We start from the raw sequence: 25,251 nt of genomic DNA on the forward strand, positions 1-25,251 counted from the left end.
TGCCATCTGTGTTCTTCTGCATATCTTGCACATTAAGAACTTCAGTCACAAGTCTGCCTCGTTTCAGTGACAGCAGAACGCCTGGATCTGGATAAGTGTTAGAAATATTAGGATGCATTTTCCCCACATAATATCAATGCCTAAAGTGCCTTATTTTTCTTTTTTTTGAAGTGTATTGTTTGGTTTAACACTGGCATTGTATAGCTTGGGCAGGTGACATGTACTGTGAGGCGTTACTATAGCACAAAAGCATTTATTGGCTGTGCCGGTCATCCAGCTATGTATGAAAGATGTCTGGATTTTATAAGATGTGCTTTTTTTTTTTTTGGAAGTTTAAATAGCTTAGCATCTAGATTTCCCAGTCTTACATGACTTTTGGCAAACTAGATCATCTGAAACGCAGACTGAGTGTCCACGTCAGAGAAATGCAGTGTAAAAGTCTGGGTTTGACGTACACTGACAACCAAAGTTCTGGGGGTTGTCTAGGTTTTGCCTCAAACAGCAGGATTGTGTGATGTAAGAACAGTCTTGAGGGCTCTTCTGCCACTCGAGGCACTTGTCTGACTTGGAGAACTATTCATTCCTCTCCTCTACAGTAATTTTCTGTTCCTGCACATAAATTAATGGTTTTGCAAGCAAGGGCACATGAAGAATGTGAGTAGAATCAATTTATTGCAATTCTTCAGGATTATGATGAACTAACTCTTCTGTCAATAATCTTTATTTTACATTTCTTCAGTGGCACCTCCAGCAAGAAAACAAAGTTGGTCAGGGTAGGCAGAGAACAAGTTGTACAGTTTGCAGCACAATATAGGTAAAATCAAAGCTAACGGTCTAAAATATTTCTACCGCAGCATATCACTGCATGGGTTTTTGAACTGCCACCTGCATAGTTGATGGGTTATTTAGTCTTTATTAGAGTGTGAGCAGCTTTTTATAAAGACTTGAGCAAAGAGGCATGAAAAAGCAGTGTCTTCCCTGAGTTGTATTGGCTGTGTGCTCAAGAGTGGGCGGTAGGAGAAAGCTGTGTCACTGTTTCTCATCAGTGTATTTTTTTTTCCTCCCCAGCTTCTGAAATGTGAAGATTCAATCTGCTTTCATCGCTGCAGCAGCCCCTCCTCCTCCAGTGCACCAGGCCAGGCGAGGTAAGCGTACTGTCTTCAGCAGGCTCAGGAGCTGAAGAACTGTGCAGAACTTGATAAATGCAGCTATTATAGTGCCTTGACTGCTTACAGCTTGTGTTGGAGTTCTTAAGAATTTGAGTGAAAGCTGGAGACTTGCACATCTCCACATTGTCTGTAAACTATTTTTGAGTATGGTTCCAGGAGTCCAAAAGTTATATTTATTCACTGAGTAACAATGTTAGTGGTGCCAACAGCAATAGGAAGTCCACAGTGAGAGTTCTGAAATTATATAAAAATAGTTGGGTTACAGCAATAAATAACATCATTTGTGCTTTTTTTAAAAAAAACCCAGGTCTGATTCAGTTTGTTTTGGAATGCTAAATGAGGCAATGTGCTGCTTTCAGCTGTGTCTGTACATCACTCTGTGTGCACTCTGTGTACGATTAAGAGAAAGCCGCCTTCTCTATAGACGAGTGAGCAACTCCAGTTACAGTCTGTGGTACTCAGATACATCTAGGCTAGTGGGTACAGTTTTCAAAAGTTTAAATAATATTCTGTTTAATCATTATTAGCAGTCAAAAGAACAGCTTAAACACAGTCCAGAAGAAATAAACAAATACACAAATTAGATCTATTATTTACTGTGGCTCTGAGTTCAGGTAACTCAAAGGGTATGTGTACTGTCAAACTTCAGGTGTTTGCATGTCAGCTTCTTATGTAATTGTTACAAAACCCCAGTATTCAAGCCATTTTGTACATTCTCAACTCTGAGCTGTGAACTACTTTTTATTTTCCTTCCCCACCTACTTACCATCTTTAGCAGTTAGATACTTGCCGCATTAAAAAATAATTCTACACGGGAGAGAAGCACAGAGTCTTGGTAGCAGAGTCCAACAGGACTGAGATGTTAAAGCACTTCTGAGCCAACGCGCTTAGTGAATTCCTTATTTTACTTAAAAATTATACAGAGGAATATACAAAAGTGATGTATTAAATCAGTTTCATTTGTGTAATGCATCTTTATGGATTTTGATTTCCAGTCGCAGACTGTACACACATTAACCGATACGTGTTTTCTCCTTAGACAACAATCCTCTACCTTTTGCTTTACAGGAGTTGAGAATTGGTTTATTTCTAACTTTAAAAATATTCCTGTATCTTTATGAAAGGAGGTATTATTATTATACAAAGTAAACTAGGTTGAAAATAAAGCTATAGTTGTCTCCTTGCTTTGAGTCAAAGGTTTACAAAATAATGTTTTTAGAATGTGGGTTACTCGGAAGTTTTAGGAAAGTTGGGCATTCACATGTGAACCTGGCCCAACAAAATGCCGTATTTGTGTGGGCGTTCAGCATGGTAGCCAAGCTATCTCCAGAAAACGAGATCTCCAAGTTGCTGTGAATAAAGGTAAGTACACTCATTCCTTAATCTTCAGCATAGTTAAAGTTGGTGAGACAATACTGATTGATGTGCAACATCTGAAAAAGCATGTTATTATTTCAAAAAGTTTAATTTTGAAGACATTGTCATGAAGACAAGTGCCACAGTGATTTTTCTCTCCCCCACCTCCCCAGCATTTCCAGTGCCAGCAGAACTCCACACCAACTGGCCAACTGTGCACACTTACACCATCCAAGTGAAGAAAAAAATGGAAGATTTCCATTCCCAAGGCTGCTTGCTTGAGCTATTTTTAAAACAAGTTATAAGTATGGCCTTCAGCAGTGCAGACTTTGCTGGTCTGAGTGCTGTATTGAGAGCAGAATCAGCTTCTCGTTTTCTAATATTTTGAAAATGTAATTGAATTAGTGAGTCTTCACTGCAATATTTAACAAAATGCAATTATTTTTGTTAAAACTGAGGATGAAATTTCAGTGGAACACTAGATCTATGTGCATTTATCTGTACTAGTGATTTAAGAAAAAAAAAAAACAACCCACGCCCCAAAAATTCAATAACCAACCCCAAACAATGCACCCTAATCACACTAACAATGCACTACTCCAAACAACAGGACATCTGTGCTCCAGCAGCTGCAATTAACTCCTTATTTTATTTTTTAAACTTTTATCTACATTCTTGCACTGTGAAAATCAGCTTTCTCAAGGAAAAAAAAAAAAGAGAGAATGGCTAGTTTCAGGTAGTGCAGACTCAGTATATCTCCTTTAATTTCTTTACACCGTAAACAGACTTCTATTTATACCAACACCCTGGTCTGTACTTATTTACATGAAACACTTTTACATATGTACATGTTAGCAAAATACAGGGTTTTTCCCAGAACCAAATGCACTTCAGCTATTATCTTTGTTATACAACTGATGTTTTTTTAAAAAAAAAAGCCCACCTCCCTTTTCTTACGCACAATGATTCTGTTTAGCTAAATACTAAAATGGTATTTATCTCCTTCCCGTGTAGTACTTTCTGTAGTTACAGAATTCATCAGCTCCAGACGGACACTTGCAGTTCACTCTGGCAGTAGGAAGAGGTTTCAAGAGTCCAGCTCTAATTGTTCTTGATTTTCACTGAGTCTTAACATAAGCTGTTGTTCATAATAAAGGCTCTTTGCATAGTTTATTTCTTGAGACAGCTTTACTGCAAGAACTTCAGATTTCACTTTCACCTGCAAAAAGAAATGTGATTTTTCTTAATGTGGTACCACCATCATCTACAGCAAAACATCATGATGTTCTATTATTTCACTAACTGAAGGCATTAGGTAAAGAAATGTTGCAGTGGAGAGTCCTTCTCAGTGCTGAGGTAAGGAAGAAGTGAGAGAGGGACAGACAGGTAAACAGACGGAGGTGTTTCAGGATGCCAGCAGGAACATCTTGCAATATTTGAAGTTATTTCCTTTGCTTCCCCTCCTACCTTTTATCTGGCTTATCTGTTTGGAATGTAAACTGACTGGGGTCAGGGGTGAGCTTGTAACCTCGTCTGTAAAACAGACCCTGCAGCAACTACTGTAATGAAGCCAAAAAGAAAAAAAACTTGTAATGCGTTTTAGAAGTGAGAGTTCTGATTAACTTTTACATGCATGGCATGAACACTCTTTCCAATCTTAGATACCTTGCAGTAAAAAAATACTACGTATAAGAGGAGTAGACTAGAGTAAATTGCAGTGCATACATGAAACTTTGCTAAGTTAAAAGCCTTTCTCAGGTAAATACACATTTCCTACTGTAATTTTTCTGCCTGCAGGAATAGTTTCAATTTTGCTTTCCACTTTTCTCAGGAGTTTAGGGAGCAAGTTCTGTTGCCACCTGAACCTTTTTGGCAGCAGCTATTTTCCAAGTTTTCATTGTTAGGAAACCCAACGCTAATGACTACAAACTTTTTCAGCATCAGTACAGACATGAAGGGGAAAGGAAACCCCCCAGGAATGAAACAATGAGTGCCAGATCCTTACCATCGGTTTTTGTTGTGACGGGCCCGGCATTGCTACACCGCTACTTGTATTCACAGCTTTCTTGGTCAGCTGTATATACACGTTCCCGTGGTCTTTGGAAACAAGGCAGTGGTAGAGATCGTCGTACTTGACCTCCAGGAAGATGGCCTCGCGGTCAGTGTAGTCACCGCTCTTCAGGAAATACACAGCTTTCGATGAAATGAGAACACAATAGCTGTCTATGTTCTCCACTGCTATGAAGCTGCAAAAAAGAACAAAAAGAAATATTAGTCCCTTGAAGCTAAAAATACTAAACTACAAGTGTCTTCACCTGTGATGTTTTGAGTGACCTTTAGAAGTCTTTCAGAAAAATTAACAGCATAACAAGTACAATTCATCTGTATTTAATTTAAAATGTTTTAAAAATCAAGCTGATGAAGTACCCTCTCACACAGTTAAAAAAGATAATGCTGTAAATCAAGTATTAGTGCCAAATGCCTGGCTCCTAGCTTTGGACATTAAAAGGGCATATAAAAATATCCTTTAACAAGGCTTAAGAAGAGTAATTTCCTTGCATTGGAGCACTGCAAGCCCTAATACTTAATTGTAAGTTCAGTTTCATTGCTGATACATGAAAGGTTTGCAGACGTTTATGACAAGAGCATTATCCTTCTACACATTGTAAACCTGCTTATGCTTCCCTTTACCATGCACCTCCTTTTGGCTTTGAAGAAACAAAAAACAAGTTTAACCTGCCGCCTGGATCAGTAGCTAGAAAAGAGAAATTAGCTGTTTAACACTGGGGTGAAAGGTTAAGCAGCAAGCAGGTTTCCCCAGAGAGATTAGTCTGAGTGATGAATAGCGGAGGTAGAAAAGAGTGAGTTAAGAATATCAAGAATTATGATGGCTGAGAAGGTTGATGTGTAAAAAACCAGCAGTAAGGAATGCAAAAGTGAAAGAGATATTTCAGACACAAACGCTTCTCCCCAACTTCTGATTTACTACTGAAATGAACCTCATTAGTGCATTGTTTTTTCTTTTTAATGCTGAAAAATTCAGAAAATTAAGTATGAACTCATAACTTAGAAAGAGTGCAAAATAGAGTAATAATGCTCTGTCACCAACCCACAGCAGTGGAAGCATATCTGTAAAACTAAGATTCTCATCTGTTGTCAGGTAGGCTCAGAATGACCATTTTCCAAACTGCTGCTTGTACCAATCTGTCTGCTGTTGTCCTAAAACATTCTGCCAAATACTGCACTGTCTTTGAGAACAGGAGTTTTCAGTAGAGCAGAAAAGCTTACCATCGCCAGAACTACTATTGGTTCTACCATTTAAGCAACACTTGGCACAAATTACTCTGAGTTATTGGATTGTGTTCCTTAAAGCAAAACAAAATGGACCAAAAAAGTGTATTTCAGCTTAAAAAAAACCCTAGGTGAAAGACAGTGTTAACACAGTTACTGAAACGAGTAATTCCCCCTCAGTTTTCCATCAGAGTTCAAACACCCCAGGGTAAGGTTTTGCCTTTGAAATAAGTTAATTAGAACAGAGAGTGCTATTTTTTATGAAGTGTCACAGAAAACTTAATTTTAAAATAGAGCAGCATGACAGCCTGCCGAATAATGGCCTTGTTCCTTCGGAGAGGCACGTAAAAGCAAGTACAGTGTTTGACAGCCATCCCGGCTGCCACCAGAAGCACAGCGCAGGAGACCTGCTGCTATCGGGCTTGGCTGCTCTTCCAGCGGGGAAAGAGCATTAAAAGGTGACTATCAGAAACACCTAACACTGCAGTGCTGTCCTTTGCAATTGTCACAGAAAAACTGAAGAAGTTGAGAAGGTTTTATGTATCCACAAAAGCAGAACAGTTGTTTTCCTGATGTACGGTGGTATAGGGGACATCCAGGGAGACAACTGCAGCACTAAAAGCTACACAAGGTTCAGTGCAAGCCACTGGGCAGCCTACACATTTGGATTTTCTGCATAAGAACAACAAATTTTATATATAATTTTCCATACAAGATTTGTACTGGTGTCATGTATGTATTTTGAAGAATGGAAACAGGATGGTGATTTAATGGTGAAGCACAGAAACATTAGCTAATTTGTAGTTCAAGCTCTACATTTTGTTCTAAGTTTGAGTCATGCATCATTACCCATTTTCTCTTGCCAACTGTTTCTTCTCTTTGTCTAGTTCTCAAAATGGGTGTTTAACCTTTTAAGATACTACTTCAAATTACTATTTTTTTTAACCCATACTTCTATGCTATTAAAAAGATCTCAAATTAATAAAATGAAAAATTAAATGAAACATGATCCAGTAGAACAAAGTAGAAGCAACCAGATCTCCAGAGAATTTGTGGGTTTTTTAACAACATCAGGAAGTAATTACACAATATTTTCCAGAAGTGAAACAGTGAGCCTAACTGGAAAAAAATGTGGAAACATTTAGTTAGAACAGTAGAGCAAGGTATTAAACCCCCTTTTATGGATTTAACTCTGAAGGAAAATATGCAAATAATCAGGTCTTTAAATGTGTTTCTGATTATGATACTAGGATAAAAGTCAGAGGCATAATTTCGTACTTATTTTCCATTACAAGAAACATTGTTTTCTTGTTGAACGATGTTCCTAATGGTGAAAGTCACAGTGAATGAATGGTGTGACTTGATGACAAAAGCCCACTGATCTGCTTACGAGGTACACCTGGAAAAAGCTGGCAATTTTGGGGGGGTCCCAAATCGCGCTCAGTCAATTCTGCCTACCTGGCAGCCAGACTGTATACGCATAAAAACCTTTGAAGGAGATGAAAACAGGATTAACGAGAGTGTAAGATCACAGGGCCGCAAGCAAGTGGCAGATCTCACACTCTTCCTCACAGGCAGAATCCAGAAGTGGCACACGGCGTCCGGAGCCTGATCACTGACCCTGGCGAAACGCAGATACACGTAAAAGTCAGTACTTACAACTCATCCTGGATGTTGTCAGTCAGTTTGAAGAGCTGTTCTTGTCCTTCTGCTTGACTTTCTAAATAGCGGGGCAAGAGCCCTTGAGGTCCTCGACAGCAGCGCGGCTTCCTCACTCGTTCCGCTTGTGTCCTACGTGTAAAATAGAGGCAGAAAAATGACTTACTGCAACAGCACTGGTGTTCCTTCCACTGAAACCTGTCAGCACACAAAGTTTTGTTTATTTTGAAATATGAGGTGTGACAAAGCATTTAAAAATACAAGATCTTCACAGATACAGCTTATAGATTCTGTAATACTTGATCTGGAAGCCATGGTGTCTACTCATATAGTTTTACATTGCAAAGGAACGTCTCCCAGTTTTCCTCCACAAGTAAGGGGCAGCGTGCTCAAGTAATAAGCAGCAGCCTTAAACTGAATATCCTGTCTGTGGATCTTGGGATCTTTTTCTCAGCAGAGTTTTACTGGTTTGACTTTTTCTTCTTACTTCTCTACAGCAAATAAGAATGCATCGATCTAGATCGAGCTCACATTGATGGGCAGTGTCAGTGGTTTGAAAATTGAAGGGTTACAGAAATAGGAACATGCAGTGAAGACAAAAGAAAAATCCACAGTTAGAGTCTCCATAGTAGGGTTTAGCATACTTAACGTTTCTCGAGCAATGACAGTAATAAAGATGCACACATGTGGCCTAACAGAGGTTGATACTGGCACCAGTGCTAGAGAACTGCAGGCTAGGTTCCTCCCTTAGCCGTATTTTGTTAAAAAATAATATTCTGAATTCCTTTAAGCTTTTCCAATGCCCTGCCCCTGCAGAACTGTTTTCCAGGCTGCCTGGCCCTGCTCTATTCTCTGTCCTTTCTGACAGCGTCACTCTGGGTCTGCCACGAGCTTTGTTATCTCTTTCAGGCTACTACTGATACAGTAATTTTCCAAACCAAAGGCATCACTTCTGATTAGTGTTCTCTGCTTCCCATCTTGGTGCTCGGTAAAGATCCTGTACAATGAACTGCTTCTATCCTTTTTGATCAAAAGACAGGAAAAAAATCCCATGCAACAACGCATTTTCTTTCCAAGCTGCTTGGCAATAGCACACACGAGTACTTACCTTCTAAGCTTTGCCTTCTGCAGATGTTTTCTCTGGAGCCTTGTTTCTTTGTTACCTTTGCCTTCAGCAGTCCTGTCCCAGACCCAAAACCTGCACACCCTTTCAAAATTTGTTTTCCTTTGAGTCTTTGTCACCCTTACCTGTTAATGGTGACAGCATTTTTTTTTTTTTTTTTGCCCCTTCCCTTCTTGGCTGCAGTGAACATTCCTGGAGCAGAATCTCTTAATATCATTTTTGCTGCTCTCCCATTGGGTCACTGGTCTCCCAGTGGTTTTGGCTACCGCCACTGTCTGGTGTCAACAATGTATTTTGCAGACAAGGTTTACAAGCCAGCACAGCAGAGGAAAACATCAGCCAGTTGATATTTTAAATACACTATGACTATCTGGTAAGTTCTGATTTTGTTAATGAGATCATTACATCCCTGACCTGTGTAACAAATCACAGTGGCTCAGCAGCAGCGCTTATCACTTATCACTGATCCTCTTTGAGAGAAACTTCAGGAGAGACTAAAAGCTCTTGACTTCACTTCAGCTGAACTGTGGTTATGCTGAGATGGGAAGTCAGTTTGTCAGCAGGGAGGATGAAGTGAAAAGTGGAAATTCTCCAACTAAAAGAATGCGAAACAGAGCAAGGGCTTAAGAAACCATAACAAATGTTGTCATTAATAGTGCCAGTAAAATGTTATTAGTCAAATTTTCAGTTTTACCTCTGCTGACAGATGTTGTTACTGCTTTACCTGTCCTGCTGCACTGCTTTTCCTTTTGGTTAGATGTTCGTTGGTTAATTACAGTGTTACACATCCAAGCTAAAAAATGCCAGTATGAAAATTGCAATTTGCTGCATAAAGGTAGTTTTCCTCATTTGCAAAGAGTACAACGTTTGAAAACTCTATTCTTGCATTAGTGGCATTCCTCGGATTCAGAATAACGTAAACACTAGGTAAACAGATGACTTATGCAGCCTATGTACGACTTAAAATGATTCAACCGAAGAACAGCTGCATGCAGTGGTTAGAACTTCACTATTAAGTGCTATGATTCTGGAGCAAGTCACCTCTCTCGCCCCTTACATTTTCTAACATATAAGCAGGATTCACCTGTAGCAGGTATAGTTACATGTCAGTATTGTTATCTTCCAGAACCCACACCAGAGGTGAACAAAGAAACATAAAGCGTCTGGTTTTACCTATTAGATTCTTACAGAGCAGTAAACAAAAGTATGTGTTTGCCTTCATAAAATGCACAATGTTGAGGCAAAGTTCCAAAGAAATTAAGAGTTCCAACCAGGGTAATTCACATCTTGCTACTTGTCCTACTTCCAAAGTTCCAAAACCAGTAAAATGGCAAAATTTCACTTATCCAAGAAGTCCCCATTGGCTGTTAAACCTCTCTACAGCACCTGTAGCTTCTATTGACAAGTTTAAAGAGTGAACGTCTGAAGCATAATATAGTTTTTAATTAACTATTGGCCAATCAATAACTTTTTACTTACACACTTTCCTATTACGAATTCAGGAAAGTTAGATAATGATCCACATGGGAGTGAGAAACAACAGTGCATAATGGTTTTTACATTAACCATCTTTCAGTTAAACGTTCAACTCTGCTATTTTCTCTAATATTTTGTAATACTGTGAGACAGGTATCTAAAGCGTTGCAAACAAGACTGTTGTAAAACGAGGAAGAAATAGGGCCTTTAAAATCAGGCCTATTTCACGGAAACCAGACCACCAGTGAACACTGGTTTCTAACGGCTGCCTTAGAAGCAGGTCAGAGAGAAAGTACCAGTACTGCAAAAGTACTAGTAATTTTAGGAAGGCTTGGCAATTTCTGAGTTGTTGTTTTTAGGTTTTGGTTTTATTTTATAAATGGAAGAAATACTTAAATAGAGTACAGTGCTTCCTGTCGCTGCTGCTCCGCCCCGCTAAAATGTTCATCCTGGTGATAAAAGAGAATTCTCATCTTGGTGATAACAAGGTCAGCTGCTTTTCAACCAAGTGCCACCAGTGCTAGCGTAAATTGCATTGATTCAGTCCATCAGCCCCTTGGCAAAGTGATCTGTTTGGTCTGGACAGCTAAAAACATTCCACACGGCTTGATTTTTTTAATCTAAAAATTTGTTCTACTGTCTCAAGTTACATTCTGTAAATAATAAGCAACACTGATGAAATACAAAAAGCTGAAGATTTGTAAAGCAGAATGAACGGTGGTGTGCCCACATCTGGGTTACATTAAACATGCACTCAACAGATTTGCTGATTCTTTTTTAATAAGCACACAAAGGCAATACAAGACAGAAATGCCCTCACGTCTACTGGTCACAGCGGGGAAGAGTGCTGCTGAATGGAGACACAAAGAGACTGGAAATGGTGTCAGGAGGTTGAGGCACACACTCCAGTTCTTCACTGCTCAGACAAAGCTGAACACTGGAGAATCTCATTTCAGATGACTGTATGCCCACTAAAACCAGTTAACAGCGTTAATTGGTTGGCTTTTGCTTAACAGTTCACAGAATTCTTGTGAGTCAGTTGACCAGATTTAAGCCAGAAGTTTTGTAATCAAACAAGTCACCGACCCACTGATGTAAGGAAGTTGTTCAGGTATTATTGGCGGTAATTATTTACCAACTTAAGACTGAAAGAACTCTACAAGAGACAGCACGTGTTCTACGGAATTTCTTTTATCCTTGTTCCTTCACTGCACATTCAGCCCTATCAGGCACCCAATCAGGTTTACACTATCAGGTAATAGACATGATTCTTGCTGAGGTGCACAAATACACAGTGGTTTTGAGAACAGTAACTATTACTCACCTTTGAGTGTCTTCTGGACCTAAAAAAATTCGCATGAGCCCTCCAGAGATCTCTCTGGCCACAGGGCAGCACCCTCAAGTAAGAATTTTCTTCAGCTAAACCCAGTTCTTGCTGCCAAAACTTCCACCACGTGTCACCAATGTGTCGCATTCATAAAGGTGTTGTGGTTTAACAACCTCATCTTTCCAACCCATTTAGAGAGTAACTTACTAGTTCTGCTATAGCTCAAGTTTTGTCAGTGTTTCCACTGTAAACTTGTTTTTTCAGGTTTGCATAAAATTTATTGATAAAAGGCTGCTCTGGGCTGTAACTCGACAAATGGACTTTCAGCCTGGGAACAATTTTTATGCCCTTGAAATAATTATAAAACAACCTTAGTTCAAACAAAGGAGAACTGGCAGGTAATATAAGCCTATGAAACAATTCAATTGCTGCTAGTATTGTGAAGAAATAATATCAAACCTGTTACTTACTTGGCTCTGGAAAAGTCTGCTTCATAAATACAGGGAGTGCTTTGTCTAAGGAGGCTTAAGTGCATTTCAGACATTAAGAAGTGACTCAATCTGATGAGGAATAGCCTCCCATCTTCAATCATAACTACACAACAACTAAAATACTTGCTGCAGTTGCTCAAGACTGAATTGCACCTGCAGCCTTCTGTACAGATTATCATCCCGTGCACATAATCCACAAAACACAGAACGATGACAGTACTTGTGTCACAGATGTGGAATGGGAGGACACACAGCGTAAAGCATATTCAGAAGAGCCAGCATCAATTAAATGCTAAACAACATATATCTTAAAAATTATCCTCAAAGTTCTGCCATCGCAGCAGCAAACTACAGGTGATGCAGTCATACCATCAGATCATAAGGATAACACTTAAAACCAAACATTTGCCATTTCTGATATGGTTTGTATTTCATATCGCACCTTGGCAAAATACTGAAAATCCACTATTTTCACAAGTCTTTCCTCACCGATGTACTTTGTACTTGGCTTCCAGTGTTGAACCCTTGCGATAAGCAGGAACATCCCCTGCATTTACTGGGCACTAGGGGACAGACAGCAGTATTTTTTATGTGCCAGATCTCTGCATCTGAGAACATCAAGTGACTTGGGCCTAATTCCAGGAAAACCTACGCGATCTAGGTGTCATGTTCCGTTGCAACTCTACAGGCAGACGGCAATGCCGTGTTTCACAGGGTAAGTACAGCTGCCTCCCAGCCAGTGCTGGACTTTGGGGTGCAGTTCCCAACAGGCAGATAATTTCTTCAAGACTTGACACCTGAACCCAGAGGTTTGTCACAGCTCTGTGCTGGAATTCATTCACTGATTCAGATGCTTTCAAGGTGTGTTAAAAATGCACAGGCAGTGCAGTCAGTCTGAGTGCTGCATTTGGCATTAGAATGTCTCAGTTAGATGCAAGAATGTGTAAAATCATGAGCCAGACAGCTCCCTGCTGACTACATATCTGAGGAAGCTTATATGCACCGTTTATTCCAGCAAACGCATGGAATATATTGTGCTTGTTAAATGTGTTCCCAAAATGCTAGTTTCAGGCAGGAACATGCAAATAAATAGTGCCTAGGGTTAAAACCTCCCACTTACAGTCAAATCCCTCCTCTTTGGAGGGATCTACCAGCTCAGATGCTGAAGACCTTTGTCTGACCCAATATACTTTTAGGAGAACTACAGCATGCTGAAGAAGCAACTGTTTATCATGTAGACTGTTCCTGCCAGTGTCTTCGAGATGTAGCTCTTCTCCCCTTTTCCCCTTTCTTTTGTACACAAGATCAAAATTGAAAACTATTCACTGGTTTATGATTGGATACAATCTCTTCAGGCTCCAAGTTCAAAAGGAAGTGAGAAGGGCTTAATCAAGACATCTAGAATCACTTCTTTAAAACCAGCAGAGCAGCAGATGTAGTCACCCAAATGGCACATTCTTATGACATCCGTATTACAAATCCGAGATCTGCGTAAGCTGCATGCTAGACAATGCATGGTGCTCACACCAGCCAGACTGTGCGTCAACCAGTGGGGAGCCTCTGGCACTTGCTCCACCTCCAGCTGCAATAGTTGTGCAGCAAACAAACACTTTTTCAAGCACTTTGACATCATCAAGCTTAAGAGGTTAACACAACGTAACACTGACATCTCAGTTTCCAGTTTCTCCCAGACTCTTCCTGTACTGGTCAGAGTGATGACTAGAGTTGTCACCTTGAAGGTTCCTGTCTCACAAATGTGTTGAAAATTGTTCCTGTTCACCTTCTGATTCAGTGTAAAAGATACACTGGGATTTCCTGCAAATGCCTACCTGGAAAACACAAGCTGAACACGCCTTAGTGAGACAGCCAGGAGTGCCAGCCAAGCAATGCCCATTTGTTGTAAATGCAAACATGGTGACTTGACTTCGAGTGTGACGTACTTGGAGTAGAACAGAAACGTTTCCATATTGAACTCCAGCCTTTCTGGGAAAGCAAACCGACTTTGGGGAGGAACGCAAAGCCGGGGCCCCTGCGCAGCCATGAACCGCGAGGTGTGCGTGAGGAGTGGAGTGAGAGGGGCTGCGGTGACCGAGTGTTCTCAAACCCTCCTTTATGTGCTTTCCAGTTCGTACAAGCAGGGCTGCAGCAGGCCAAGTGCTCTAGCACAAACTGCACCGAACTGAGAACTACTTGCAAAGTTTGTTTTGATTTTTAAAGCTTGCAAGTTGCAAGAACAATTCAAATCAACTGGCTGTACTTACAAAACTGATAAAGAGTGTTCCATATGTTAACAGCAACATTAGGTGAAAAAATTATCTATAAAAATACCAGCCACATGCTAAATGAGGTGACATCAAGGCAATAAATAGCTCCATCTGTATGAAAGAGTTTGTAGACATCTCTGAACAAAAAAGTAACTATGGATAAAGCAATACTGAAAAAAATGTGGGTTGGATTTTTCTTGTTAAAAAAAAAAAAATCAGTTTTACATATTTTTCTCAGATCACTTTATAAATCTGCTGCGCATTAGAAATCAGACACACATGTATTTTTTTCCAAGTAAAGAAAGTTGAAGGTTTATATTTTTAACAGCAATGTGACTATTTCTGAATGGCAGCAGTATATATTACATGCAGTGTGAGAGGGTTAAACAGGACAGCCTCAACTCTTTATAAACTTTTGCCCTCTGGATATGTACTCATTGGCTGCTGTACAAGACTTGAGCTGTATTACACGCCTTAACGATATGGTTCAACTGTCGGTCAGGCTCGGGGCCTGGCAATAGGCCAGACCGCAATCAATGGGACACAAACCTCCCCCTTTCAGATCATCACGAAGGCTCATATTATCTCCTTTTTGTCGTGCTGGTTAAATTTATGGAGCAGAACCCCGAAGCTGCATTCCTTGGCTTGGGCCGGCCCACGCGGGCCTCCCTTTGTTTGGTACTGTAAGCGAGGCGTGCTTTGGAGGATTGCAGGGTTGTTAGTTCAGGCACTGACTGTTTGCTCATGACTGAAATGAAAAGAGTTCAGTGGAAGGGCAAAAGGACAGCACAAGTGTAAAACCCCATCCCAGCAGGCCCTGGGCTCCCATCTACAGACTCCGGACTACGACAGAACAGAAAACCTCGCGGTGATGACGAAGGACAAACCTGTCCGTGACAGGTAACCAGCAGTACCTCAGCACACACCTTCCCGCAGGGTCCCTTGATGTCAAGCGAGCCTGTAATTACTGCTTAAATATGAACCTCAACTAATCTGGCTTAAAATACCGCTTAGAAGTGGTATTAGTTTTAAAGCAATGCTGGATCTTTTAACTTGAAAATCAAACCTGTCGGTACAAACAGTTCTACCTGTCCCACTGCATGCTTTAGCATTTCTGCCATTTTAAACATGTAGAGGAACCTCAGAGGACCTGTGATGTTTATACTTGGGAGGAGGATACAGCAAACAAGCCCAGTAAGACACAAAACTACTGGAAATACAGTATGTGGAGAATTTTCACTTGGCATATAACAGGCATTAGCTCCATCTTTACATTAAGGACATAAAGAAACCTTTAACGTGATCTCAAGGCAAAACCATTCTGGAGTGAAAGCAAATGGAAAGATAGCTTGAAAGCTGGTATTCCAAGCACAGGCGAGAGAAACAAATATACAGAAAACCACAAGGACTCTTACTGATTATATCAGTAATATAAGGTACCCGTGTACTCAGTTCTTCGGTACAGAAAGCTCTGCTTACCTTCATCAGTGCACGACTCGTAAAACCTATTGGCAGCGAGCTGCCCCAGACCTGCCGTACCAGACTTCACCCTCTGGCACCCGCAGCAGATGTTTCAGGCCATGGGGTCACAGCCCCTGCCATTTGTGCTTTGGAAATAAGTAAATAAACAAACGCTAGATTCCTGTTGCACCACACCAGTTTCATCTCTCCTACTATTTTTATGAACTGAAAATACCAGTAAGAGGGCCAAAAGATATTATAAAACCCCACAAAACGTGTATTAAATTTTTTTCAGTTCTGGGGATGGAGTCCGATTGGTTTCATGCAGTCTGGTGATTTGTCCTGGTACATTCCAACAGACACGTCTGGTTTGAATAAAGCTTTTGCTCATTCCTGGTGCGCATACGCTTTCAACTTATCCCACCTAATCCTAAGCAAGTAGATTTGTGAATGGAAATTGTGAATATTTTATTGCCTGGTCTTCGATGGCTTTTTAGTTTGTTCTGCTGATGCTAACACATGAATATAATATTTTTCTTTTTCAAAGTCTCTCCAGTTCCATTCTAGGAGATACCATACAGACTAGTTAAATATGCAGTTCTCTGTAGTTGTTTCAATGAAAGAAAACTGTTACATAGAATATACCAAAAAGGATCATTTAGCAGAGTGCTTTCTGAATAAGGAAGGATCTAGAAAACACATGAATTCCAGAAAACAAGAATCATACAACACAGCAAAAAGTGTTCTTTTTACTTTTTGTCCTTGGTGTCCAAAAGCTTTTGCTGAAATATAATTAGACAAAATATGCAGGCTCTAGAAAAATAAGTATTTCCAAAGAAGTTGAGGAACTACTTGTCCCACAGGAAAATTCACATTCACTTACAGAACAAGCAAGAGGATATCCAGCAGAACTACAGAAAGTTACCGGTGATAAATTAAAACCTAACAGAAGAATAGTGAGTAGGTGAGACTGGGAACAGAAAATGATTTATTAAAGCAGGGAGAAGTGTCTACTGAGGTGCTGCAGAATGTGTGGGCACAAAACCAGGCTGGCGTAACTTCAAGGATCTAGCAAAAGCAGCATGTAAAATTATATCTGGACAGGAGAAACTCAGAGGAGTTTAAAACTCCAGTGAGGACACTGAAGTACTAAAGAACCTGAAGAGGTCAGAAATCTGGCAGGAAATGAAATGGGATTCAACCTACAAATTGCAACCTGGTTCATCTGGGGAAAAATAATCCAGAACACAAATATTAAATGACGAGGAGATATTTGCACAGCAGTAAAATAAAATAAAACATTAAAAAAACCCCAAAACTCTTGGGGGAAAATAGCAAGCAGAAAACTAGCTATGGATTTGCAATGTGGTATGGCAGTTAAAGCAGCCGGCACCATTCGGGCTGAGTTGCGGAGCACAGCTTGTCACAGAATCACCAATCACAGAATGTGAGGGATCGGAAGGGACCGCGAAAGATCCCAGAACAGGGATGTGAGGTTCCCTTTTCACACAGTCCTGAGGGGAACTTACCGACTGGGGTGATTTCAGAGGAACTCGACAGCAGCAGTGGAAGAATCTGGACAGACTAATGACAGAAGAATGTAAACCCATAGAATGGAGTTCAGCAGTGACTGAAGATGGGAGGTAGGGCTGACAGGGGAAAAGCCAATGTCTGCAGCCATTTAACAGGGTACCACAGGAGTACAACAGACAAACTTGCTCAAAAGAAAACAGATTATTATAAAGACGTGTTATCCCTCTGGGAAAATGGAAAGCGGATATGAAGGAAATCACACTGTGCAAGTCATTTACAAATGAGTCTGATAAGTCAGCTGAACTGTCCTGTATGCAACATTTCCAGATTTACACAATACATACTAGCTGAATACTAGCTCATTATTTTCTCTCTGGCTTCTAGGAAAATCTTTGGAAGGGTTTATCAGGAGAATAATAACGTCTGCTTCACCAGAGTTTTGGTGACTCCATATGTGACTGACATCACTGTAAAGACTCTAGAAGTGAGATTCAGATCAAGTCCAAGGTCAGGACAGAATTTGGGACACATACAGAGGTGGTGACGGTTCGCGCAATATTTATTTTTAACCGTCGAGAATCTTGAGAATATACTCTCTGCAGTGTATTAGCTGGGTTGGTGTTCCATACACTTAAGTGCATATTTTCTACTTCTCAGTGTCACTGAAAAGCATGCCCTCAAGTCTACTGCTTTTGGGATTACAATTGAAATCACAGCAGAGAGATGGATGTACAAAGGAAAATAAAAAAAATTAAAATCACCTGCTGTTGACATTGTCTCAAACTTTGCAACCTCACTACACATTTCCAAGTGATGGCATGAAAGTGGTGATCAAAAGAAAAACTAGCGCAGGCGGCTTCTTTCCAGGTGAGGTACATTTAAAACAATCATATATTTACATAAGAATTTTCTGTGACCATTAATAGCTTGCCAGTCTCAAAACTATTCTTTATTAGTATAGTTTAGTTCCCTTGGGTAGGTCATGAAGTTATCCCCTTCCATCGAAGTTTTACATTGTGACTATCAGAAAAGAATGCAAACCCTTGCAACAGCAGTTAAGAATAATCTTAAATTTGCACTGACCTGGCAGAAGCCATGGAGGACACCACGATAGCCGTTTCCTGCGCTACTTGTTGAGTTAGACACACATCTAAATATAAATGTTCTTTACTTGTGCTGCACTAGGACTTAAAACACGTTTCTAGGAGAGAGCTTTCCAAGCATATCTAGAGACATAATAGCTTTCCTGGTTTGAACTGGTCTTTAAGACTTTTGGCAGAATATAGCAAATACAGAAATAATCAGAACTCTTGTATGTGACACTAGAGTACTTGGAACACATAACACACGCTCAAAAAAGGTATCAAGTCACAGGCATTAACTGTATATAAATTAGATGTATGCTGCATTGTCAACAACTACCATCTTCTGTGCTCTCCTCTGCATTAAACTTTACAAGTATTATGCAGCTGTATTCATCAATAACAAGCATAATAAATCATTTGATTACATAATTTTATAATATTAGCCTTGAAAATGTCCAGCCTAAGTGAGATTTTTAAAATATTTTCTTGTACTTTAAACACATCACCTCTTAAACTACCATCATAACCTACAGGCCATCATCTGCATCTCAGCTCTATCAGGGTGGCTCCGTGTTCCAAACACAGGGTTTGTGCTACTGCGGGAGTCCCAGTACCAATCGATGCATTTTGAAGCCAAAAGAGCCTTACGTCTATGTAGCACGATCACAGTAACACCAGCTACAGAGTTTTACATTGATGGCTTTTAAAAAATGTAACCATGTAATTAGAGAATTGCAAGGGGCCTGTAACTTAGTTACGTATCATGCTATTTAAATGAAACCGTAATTACCTGGTTGACTCAACTTTGCACCAGCACCGGACACTGGCACACATGCCGTCAGTCTCAAGGTCAAGCTGGTTCTTACCAGGCGTGTTAATTCGTGTTCTTCACTTGTTCAAAACTGCGCTTGAGATCAGTTGCTGCCATAAACTTTTACTCCTCAGGGTTGGCTGTTTTTATGTACTTTACTTGGAAGAGCCTACATGGCCCAGCAGGCTTCCACTGAGCATTCAACTGGAGCCAGCAACTTGGGTTTGGAACACTGCTATTTTCATTCCAAACCACACATATTTGAACAGTTAACAAATGCGGCAGGGGGATATTGGCACACAGCAGTCTAAAAAATGTACAAATCCTTTGTTGTTTTGGGGGTTTTTTTACACCCCCCAAAGAACAATTTACTTGCTTCATTATATAAGCACATAAAAAAACCCCTTACCAAACAAAACATGAGTGCAAGGTTGCTTATAGGTGGTGCTGCGGTTTGTGTTTTGTTTTGTTTTTATTTTCCCCTCCTACATTATCTACATATTCTCAAGTACATTTGTTTATCTGAAAAAAATTTTGATCAGATTTTGTAGTCTGGTTAGATGTAGTAATTGAGAAAGGTTTTACTTTTTTTTTTTTTTCCTTGTAGAAACAGCAGGTTGCTGGGCCAGAAACTTTTTGCAGAGTGTGTGTAAACACTAAAATCATTTCACAGTGCTGGTCTATGACAATAGCGTTTCAGAATCTAGTGGAAGCAATAATGCGGTTCAGCTCATCTGTCTTACCCTCCTCTCTTACCTGACAGTTAACAAGTGAACAAGACGTGTCACACAGGCCAGCACAAGCTAGAGATAAGGCTGGTTGGAGGCCCCACTCCCAGTCGCTATCTAGTCCATTAAATGTTGATAATGTCATTGCTACTGTGCATAGGCTGTATTTCCCAGAAGTATGTCAAAACAGGAATTTTAAGTATATGTGTATCTTGAAACAAACTGGGACAACTTACACTATTGCCAGGTGTGTTTCTTTCCACCCTTTAAATAAGTAAATCAATCTGTACAGTCACAAAAATAAGACACATACAAGCAAAACAGTTGATGTGTTTTCACAGGGATGCACTTGAAGTTCTCATGTAATTGTGTGTATGCACATGTACTTACCAAATTGTAATCCTTGACCTCGTGGTTTTACAAATCAAGGTAAGTACCAAATACATCAGACACATACACGTAAACACGTGCATTTTCACAACAAAGTACACCCAGGTTCACTCTTCACAGTTTCCTGCACCTCACACTTCATTAAGCTTATTGTTCTTTACTGAAACACTGAGGGCAGAGACTTCAGGATTCCAAGTGCGGTGTAAGAAAATACAGGAAACTGAAAAGCCAAAGGGGAAGACAAAACAACCAGAAAGCCCAACATTTTGCAGACATTTTTCTCCAAGCTTTCTGGCAATAAGATCTACTTTGGATTTTCTTTCACTTCTTCAGCACGCAGGATCTCATGTACATGCAACAGGACTTCCTGGCATGTACTGTGATATAAAATAAACTCTTGGTCACAAAGAGTAAAAAGAATCTTCTCTCAGAGCAGCCTTTTTAGAACTCAGCCCTTTCCCTCTTCCACATCCGTAGGCAGTGCTAATGAGCAGTCATTTACTTCAAATATAATCACTGTAATTCTGTAGAGCCCACATTGCCTAGTTCCTGAGCACAGGAAGGAAGCCAAAGCATCTGTCCTGATGTGCTGACACTTCATGTCCACATGTGGATGGGTAAACAGAAGAACACGTGGACGTATATCCACAATTTTTGTGAGAAAATTAGAATAACACTATATTGATGCCAGAAGTCTCCAAACCTTTCAAGAATTGTTTTTCTACCCAGCTAAATGGAAGCTGGAGGTAGAGCAGGGAGAAGAACTCTTCCATTTCTACTCTGCATAAGAATTCCATGGTAGAAGTTTAATCTCATTACATAGAGCCTTTTACAATTTTTGCTTTAATCTAATGCTGTAGCTTAATAATTCCTATTTTATGTTGCAGCTTTTCCGTGCAAATTTCAGTCGTTATAGTAAATGCCATCTATTAGAGAAAAGGCAAATCGAATGAAATGGGCTACATCACTAATAACAGCTCACAGTAAATTTGATTAAGTTATTGTTTCTTTGGGCAAGGAAAGATAATTAGATCAGAAATTGCAGCGGGTATTAATATGCATTTTTCCAGTACTATTGATCAGAAATAAGAAGTGGTTACTGACCTGGGGCCGCTCAGCGTTGCCGTGTCCCTCACGGCCTGGGCAGTTTCTGATGCGAAGTCCAGGGCTCCAGCCACAGGTTTGGTGACGGTGCCAACCAGCCCCTTCCCGAGGCCCGAAATGAAACCACTGACACCTCCTTCAGTTTTCACACCTTCAACTGTTGAAGTTATTACACTTGTCAATCCTCCAATGATCCCTGGCAAAGACAAGAAGAGCAGAGTAGGCCAGAAGTATTGAGTCTAAGAATTACAGAGCCTTGTCCCAGCTGGTGCTGTCTGCCTGAGTGATTTACTGTCACGCCTGACAGAAATGTGCTGCACATTTAATGCCATAAAAAAACTGCTTCAAAACTGATTACATTAGCTCGTAACTTTATACTTTGTATATGTAGTATATACACGTGCACACACACACAGACAATAATACCCCCCAGGAAAAGATTTAATTCATTATTAAATATGTATTTTTAAAATGTTTCTATGTTGTCTTATTTCCCAGCTGTATTTACACAAACAGTCCTCACCTATTCCTGAGGTGAATCTTAACTTCCAAACTTGAGAAGCACAAAGTATTTAAATCACTTCTCTTGAGTAACTATAGTTTATGGTTAATTCCTATATTTCAACAGCTAGAATTTAGCAGTTATTTGCTTTTTTGGAAAAAAAAAATGGGAAGCATTTAAAAACTCCACAGAATTAAAAATAAAACAGTCCAGCTAGTTACTGGATAATACTACACAACTAAGTGCTTTTATAATGGACTTTGCAGCAAAGACTGACGTATTTCAGATTTCCTGCATTTCTACCAATATAATTTCTATTAGGCTTTATAGCACACTGTGGTGAGAGAAACCTCTCTCATGATCCATTTCAATACCTATGGTGTCTCTTTATGACACAAGTCCAGCCTAAAGACTTGCTCAGCACAGAAGAGGTTGCTGGTTTAGTGAAAGCCACGTTATCTTTACACAGGCTGCAACAGTTGCACTAAAACAATGACGTTTAAACAAACTGAGACAAGATGATGCAGAATATAAATATTTGATTTAAACTTGGCTTGTATTGATTTAACTTTCTTCAACAGATAAATCATGAACTAAATTGATGTGAGATTCTGGCCAAATTAAGACTAGTCCACTGCCTTTTACGCAAATCCATTTCTCTAGTTCTTAGTAAACCCCAAACCACAAAATAACCCAACTGGTGAAATGTTCCTTTAAACTGCTGTACCAATTCTGAGGAAACTCGAATTTCTGGAACTGAAAGCAAACATAAGAATGCTACAATCCAGACATGCTCGTTTTTATTCTGAGGTCTGGCCCTCAAGAAGACTGCATGGGTATTTTATGCCTCTACAAAGAAACTGTGATTAGCTTTCTTTGACATTTCATTTTAATTTGCAAAAAAGCTTTTACTTACAGTTGCATGTGGGAAGACCTTATTCTTAAATGTAGTTTCTGTCGTCTTAAAAAACAAACAATCCCCCCACCTCGACCTGCAAGCATTCAAATTCAAATATAAAGCCTGTGAGAGCTCCACTTCCTTGGCTTCAAATCATCATCCAAGAGGAATACAAACTGTTCTTTTCCATCTGATCATTATTTTTTAGAGGGAAGCGAGTTAAAATGACAGCTGAGGGTTACCATGTGCAAGTCCATGGATTCCAGCTACAAGATGTTCTCCACTAGTTGCAGCATGATACCGAATGTATTCTCGTTCCGTCTGATGTCTGTTGTCCATTGTCTTTCCCAAACCATCTGATAAGGTCCCAGCAAACTGTAAGAGAGGAAACTTTTCTGTTATTAAAAGAACAAAAGGTGTTTCCCTTATGCAGATATACTGAAGAAAATTCTTAGATTCTTGTTGTGAAATACAGATTTATACAACTCATTTGTTACACGTGCACAGTCACTCCAGCTTTTTTGTGACGAAGAAAGCTCTGAAGTACATTAACCTGTGCTTTCCATTGGTACAACTTAAATCCTCAGGTGAGAGTCAAAAAGTAAGTAGGTGCCCAGCCGCAGTGGTCTGGCCAAAATAAATGAAGCCTGTGAAGGATGCACCGGTGTCCCAACTGTAACCTTTCAAACACTCACGTTATTTAGATACAAAGCTGTTCTTTTGCAAAGATATGTGAAATGCTTCGGGGCGAATATGCCTGTCATGAAACTAAAACATTTGCAAGAGGTAATGAAATTCTTTTTAGTAACACAATGTAGAAATGGCTTCATTGTGAGAAGAGTTGGTGGAGGAGTCACGCCAGGTCCTCTGCGGCACATGGGCTGTGTTGACAGGCACTGTAAAACAATGGGCCAAGGGAACCCTGAATGTGTGTCAGGAGCATTTTTATTCCTTATACTTTCTTTTAACAGTACGGGGGAAGACTCGAGACATGCTTACAAATAAAAGAGGACACCTAAGTCCAAACAGGATTTGTTCTGAGATTTCTGACCATTACTGAGCACCAGTCAATGGAAAAGCAGCAAATAAAAATGATCTATTGTGATCTGTTGACCTTTAGTTTGACGTAATCAGATATAAAACAGAAGCTTGGTAGAAGGAGAGAGGTGAGAAAAGGCAACAAAACCCCTGAAACCTTACCTCATATTCAGGATATTATTCTAGAAAAGGACTCCTAGCAGGCATTTTCCTGGAATAACCTCCAAATACGAGCTATTCTTTGGTTATGTGTAGTTGTTCATCTTCTGTACCTCCCTCCACTAGCATCAGCATTCTTACAATCTTCTTTCAATAAATGAACTTTTCCCCCCTCTCCTCCCCAAGGAAAGATAATTTAATGCTTTGTTGTGTCTTGGACGAGGGCTGGGGAATGTACGAGGTGCCGCAGGAATGTCCAAGATCCTCGATGGCTGCAGCAGCGAACTCACTGCTGACCCCAGCTCCTCTGCAGTGCACGGCTGTTTCAGAACTGGCTGTGGATGCTGCGCTTTCCATGGCTCACTTTCTTGCAAGTACCGTCTCCTTTGCATCTGTATTAGTTATGGTTAAAACCCTAAGTGATTAAAGTGTGCACCAGAAGACAACTAAAACCTGGTGTGAAATTCTGATTAAAAAAGAAACAGACAAATACTTAATTTATGTGCTTGATGCAATGAAAAGTTCCCCTCCTTTTTCTGTTTTTCCAAGGCTGCATTTCTTTTTAACTAATGACATGGTTGCCTAGTTTTAGATACTTCTTTCCAGCTCAACAACAAACTGTCCAGTGGCTCCAATTATGTAAACAAGTAGACTTCTACATCATGAATGAAAATGAAATCCCACGACCCTTCTTGTGACTTGATCCTACAGACACTAAACAGAGCTTAGCTATCACTGACTGAATTACTCCTGACCTCTTTGTGAACTTAATGTAGAAGTTATTTATTTTTTTAAAATTAGTCTACAAATACAAACCAATCTGAAGTTTTCTATTAACCATGTTTAAGGTTGTTGGGTTTGTAGGGTTTTTTTGTTTGTTGTTTTGTTTTTTTCTGGACAAATACTCTAAGAGGATTAGAGTAGTTGCTATAAAAATTGGAAGGCTCAACAGACCTTCAAAATTCAAACCTCATTAAGGAATCTGTCAAGGCCTAAAAATGATTTTTCCAGAACACAATTTGAAAGTTACATTAGTGCGTGATCAGACAACCAGACAGCGGGAATAAACCAACTTATTCATACTGATCAAACCTGGCAAGCTCTCCTGCCAGCTTTGGTTTCCCTCCCCCGCCACCGCTCTGAAGTGGTCAGCTCCACTTTCCAGCTTGCCCAGTAAATGCAATCCAGTCTTGCTTCAGAATTTGACATCTAATAGTCAATAACAATTCTGGTTTACTATACAGAAAGAATTCCATGTCATAGTAAATGATTCTCTTAGTAAGAAAGAAGAAAATCACATGCACATAATTTAAAAGTCATAGTCTGCATTAACTGTAAAACCAGTTAAATGGGGACTCATTCTCACTGAAAATGTTATCACCCGTC

The 25,251-nt window shown here is 39.9% G+C and overlaps 1 protein-coding gene across 3 annotated transcripts in view; it reads right to left on the reverse strand.

Annotated features, from left to right (window-relative positions):
• Window positions 1-734: 734 nt before the first annotated feature.
• VPS13D (vacuolar protein sorting 13 homolog D) overlaps window positions 735-25,251 on the reverse strand; it is an 88,186-nt gene continuing 63,669 nt past the window's right edge. For all 3 annotated transcript variants that reach the window (XM_065649873.1, XM_065649872.1, XM_065649871.1), the window contains exons 65-69: window positions 22,911-23,043; window positions 21,269-21,464; window positions 7,476-7,607; window positions 4,531-4,771; window positions 735-3,744 (exon numbers count right to left, since the gene is read on the reverse strand). In XM_065649873.1, the coding sequence (XP_065505945.1) occupies window positions 3,613-3,744; window positions 4,531-4,771; window positions 7,476-7,607; window positions 21,269-21,464; window positions 22,911-23,043 (834 nt within the window). In that variant the 3' untranslated portion in view covers window positions 735-3,612. The remainder of the gene's footprint in view (window positions 3,745-4,530; window positions 4,772-7,475; window positions 7,608-21,268; window positions 21,465-22,910; window positions 23,044-25,251) is intronic.

The sequence above is a fragment of the Caloenas nicobarica genome, chromosome 22, assembly GCF_036013445.1.
Source record: "Caloenas nicobarica isolate bCalNic1 chromosome 22, bCalNic1.hap1, whole genome shotgun sequence".
Taxonomy (NCBI): Eukaryota; Metazoa; Chordata; class Aves; order Columbiformes; family Columbidae; genus Caloenas; species Caloenas nicobarica.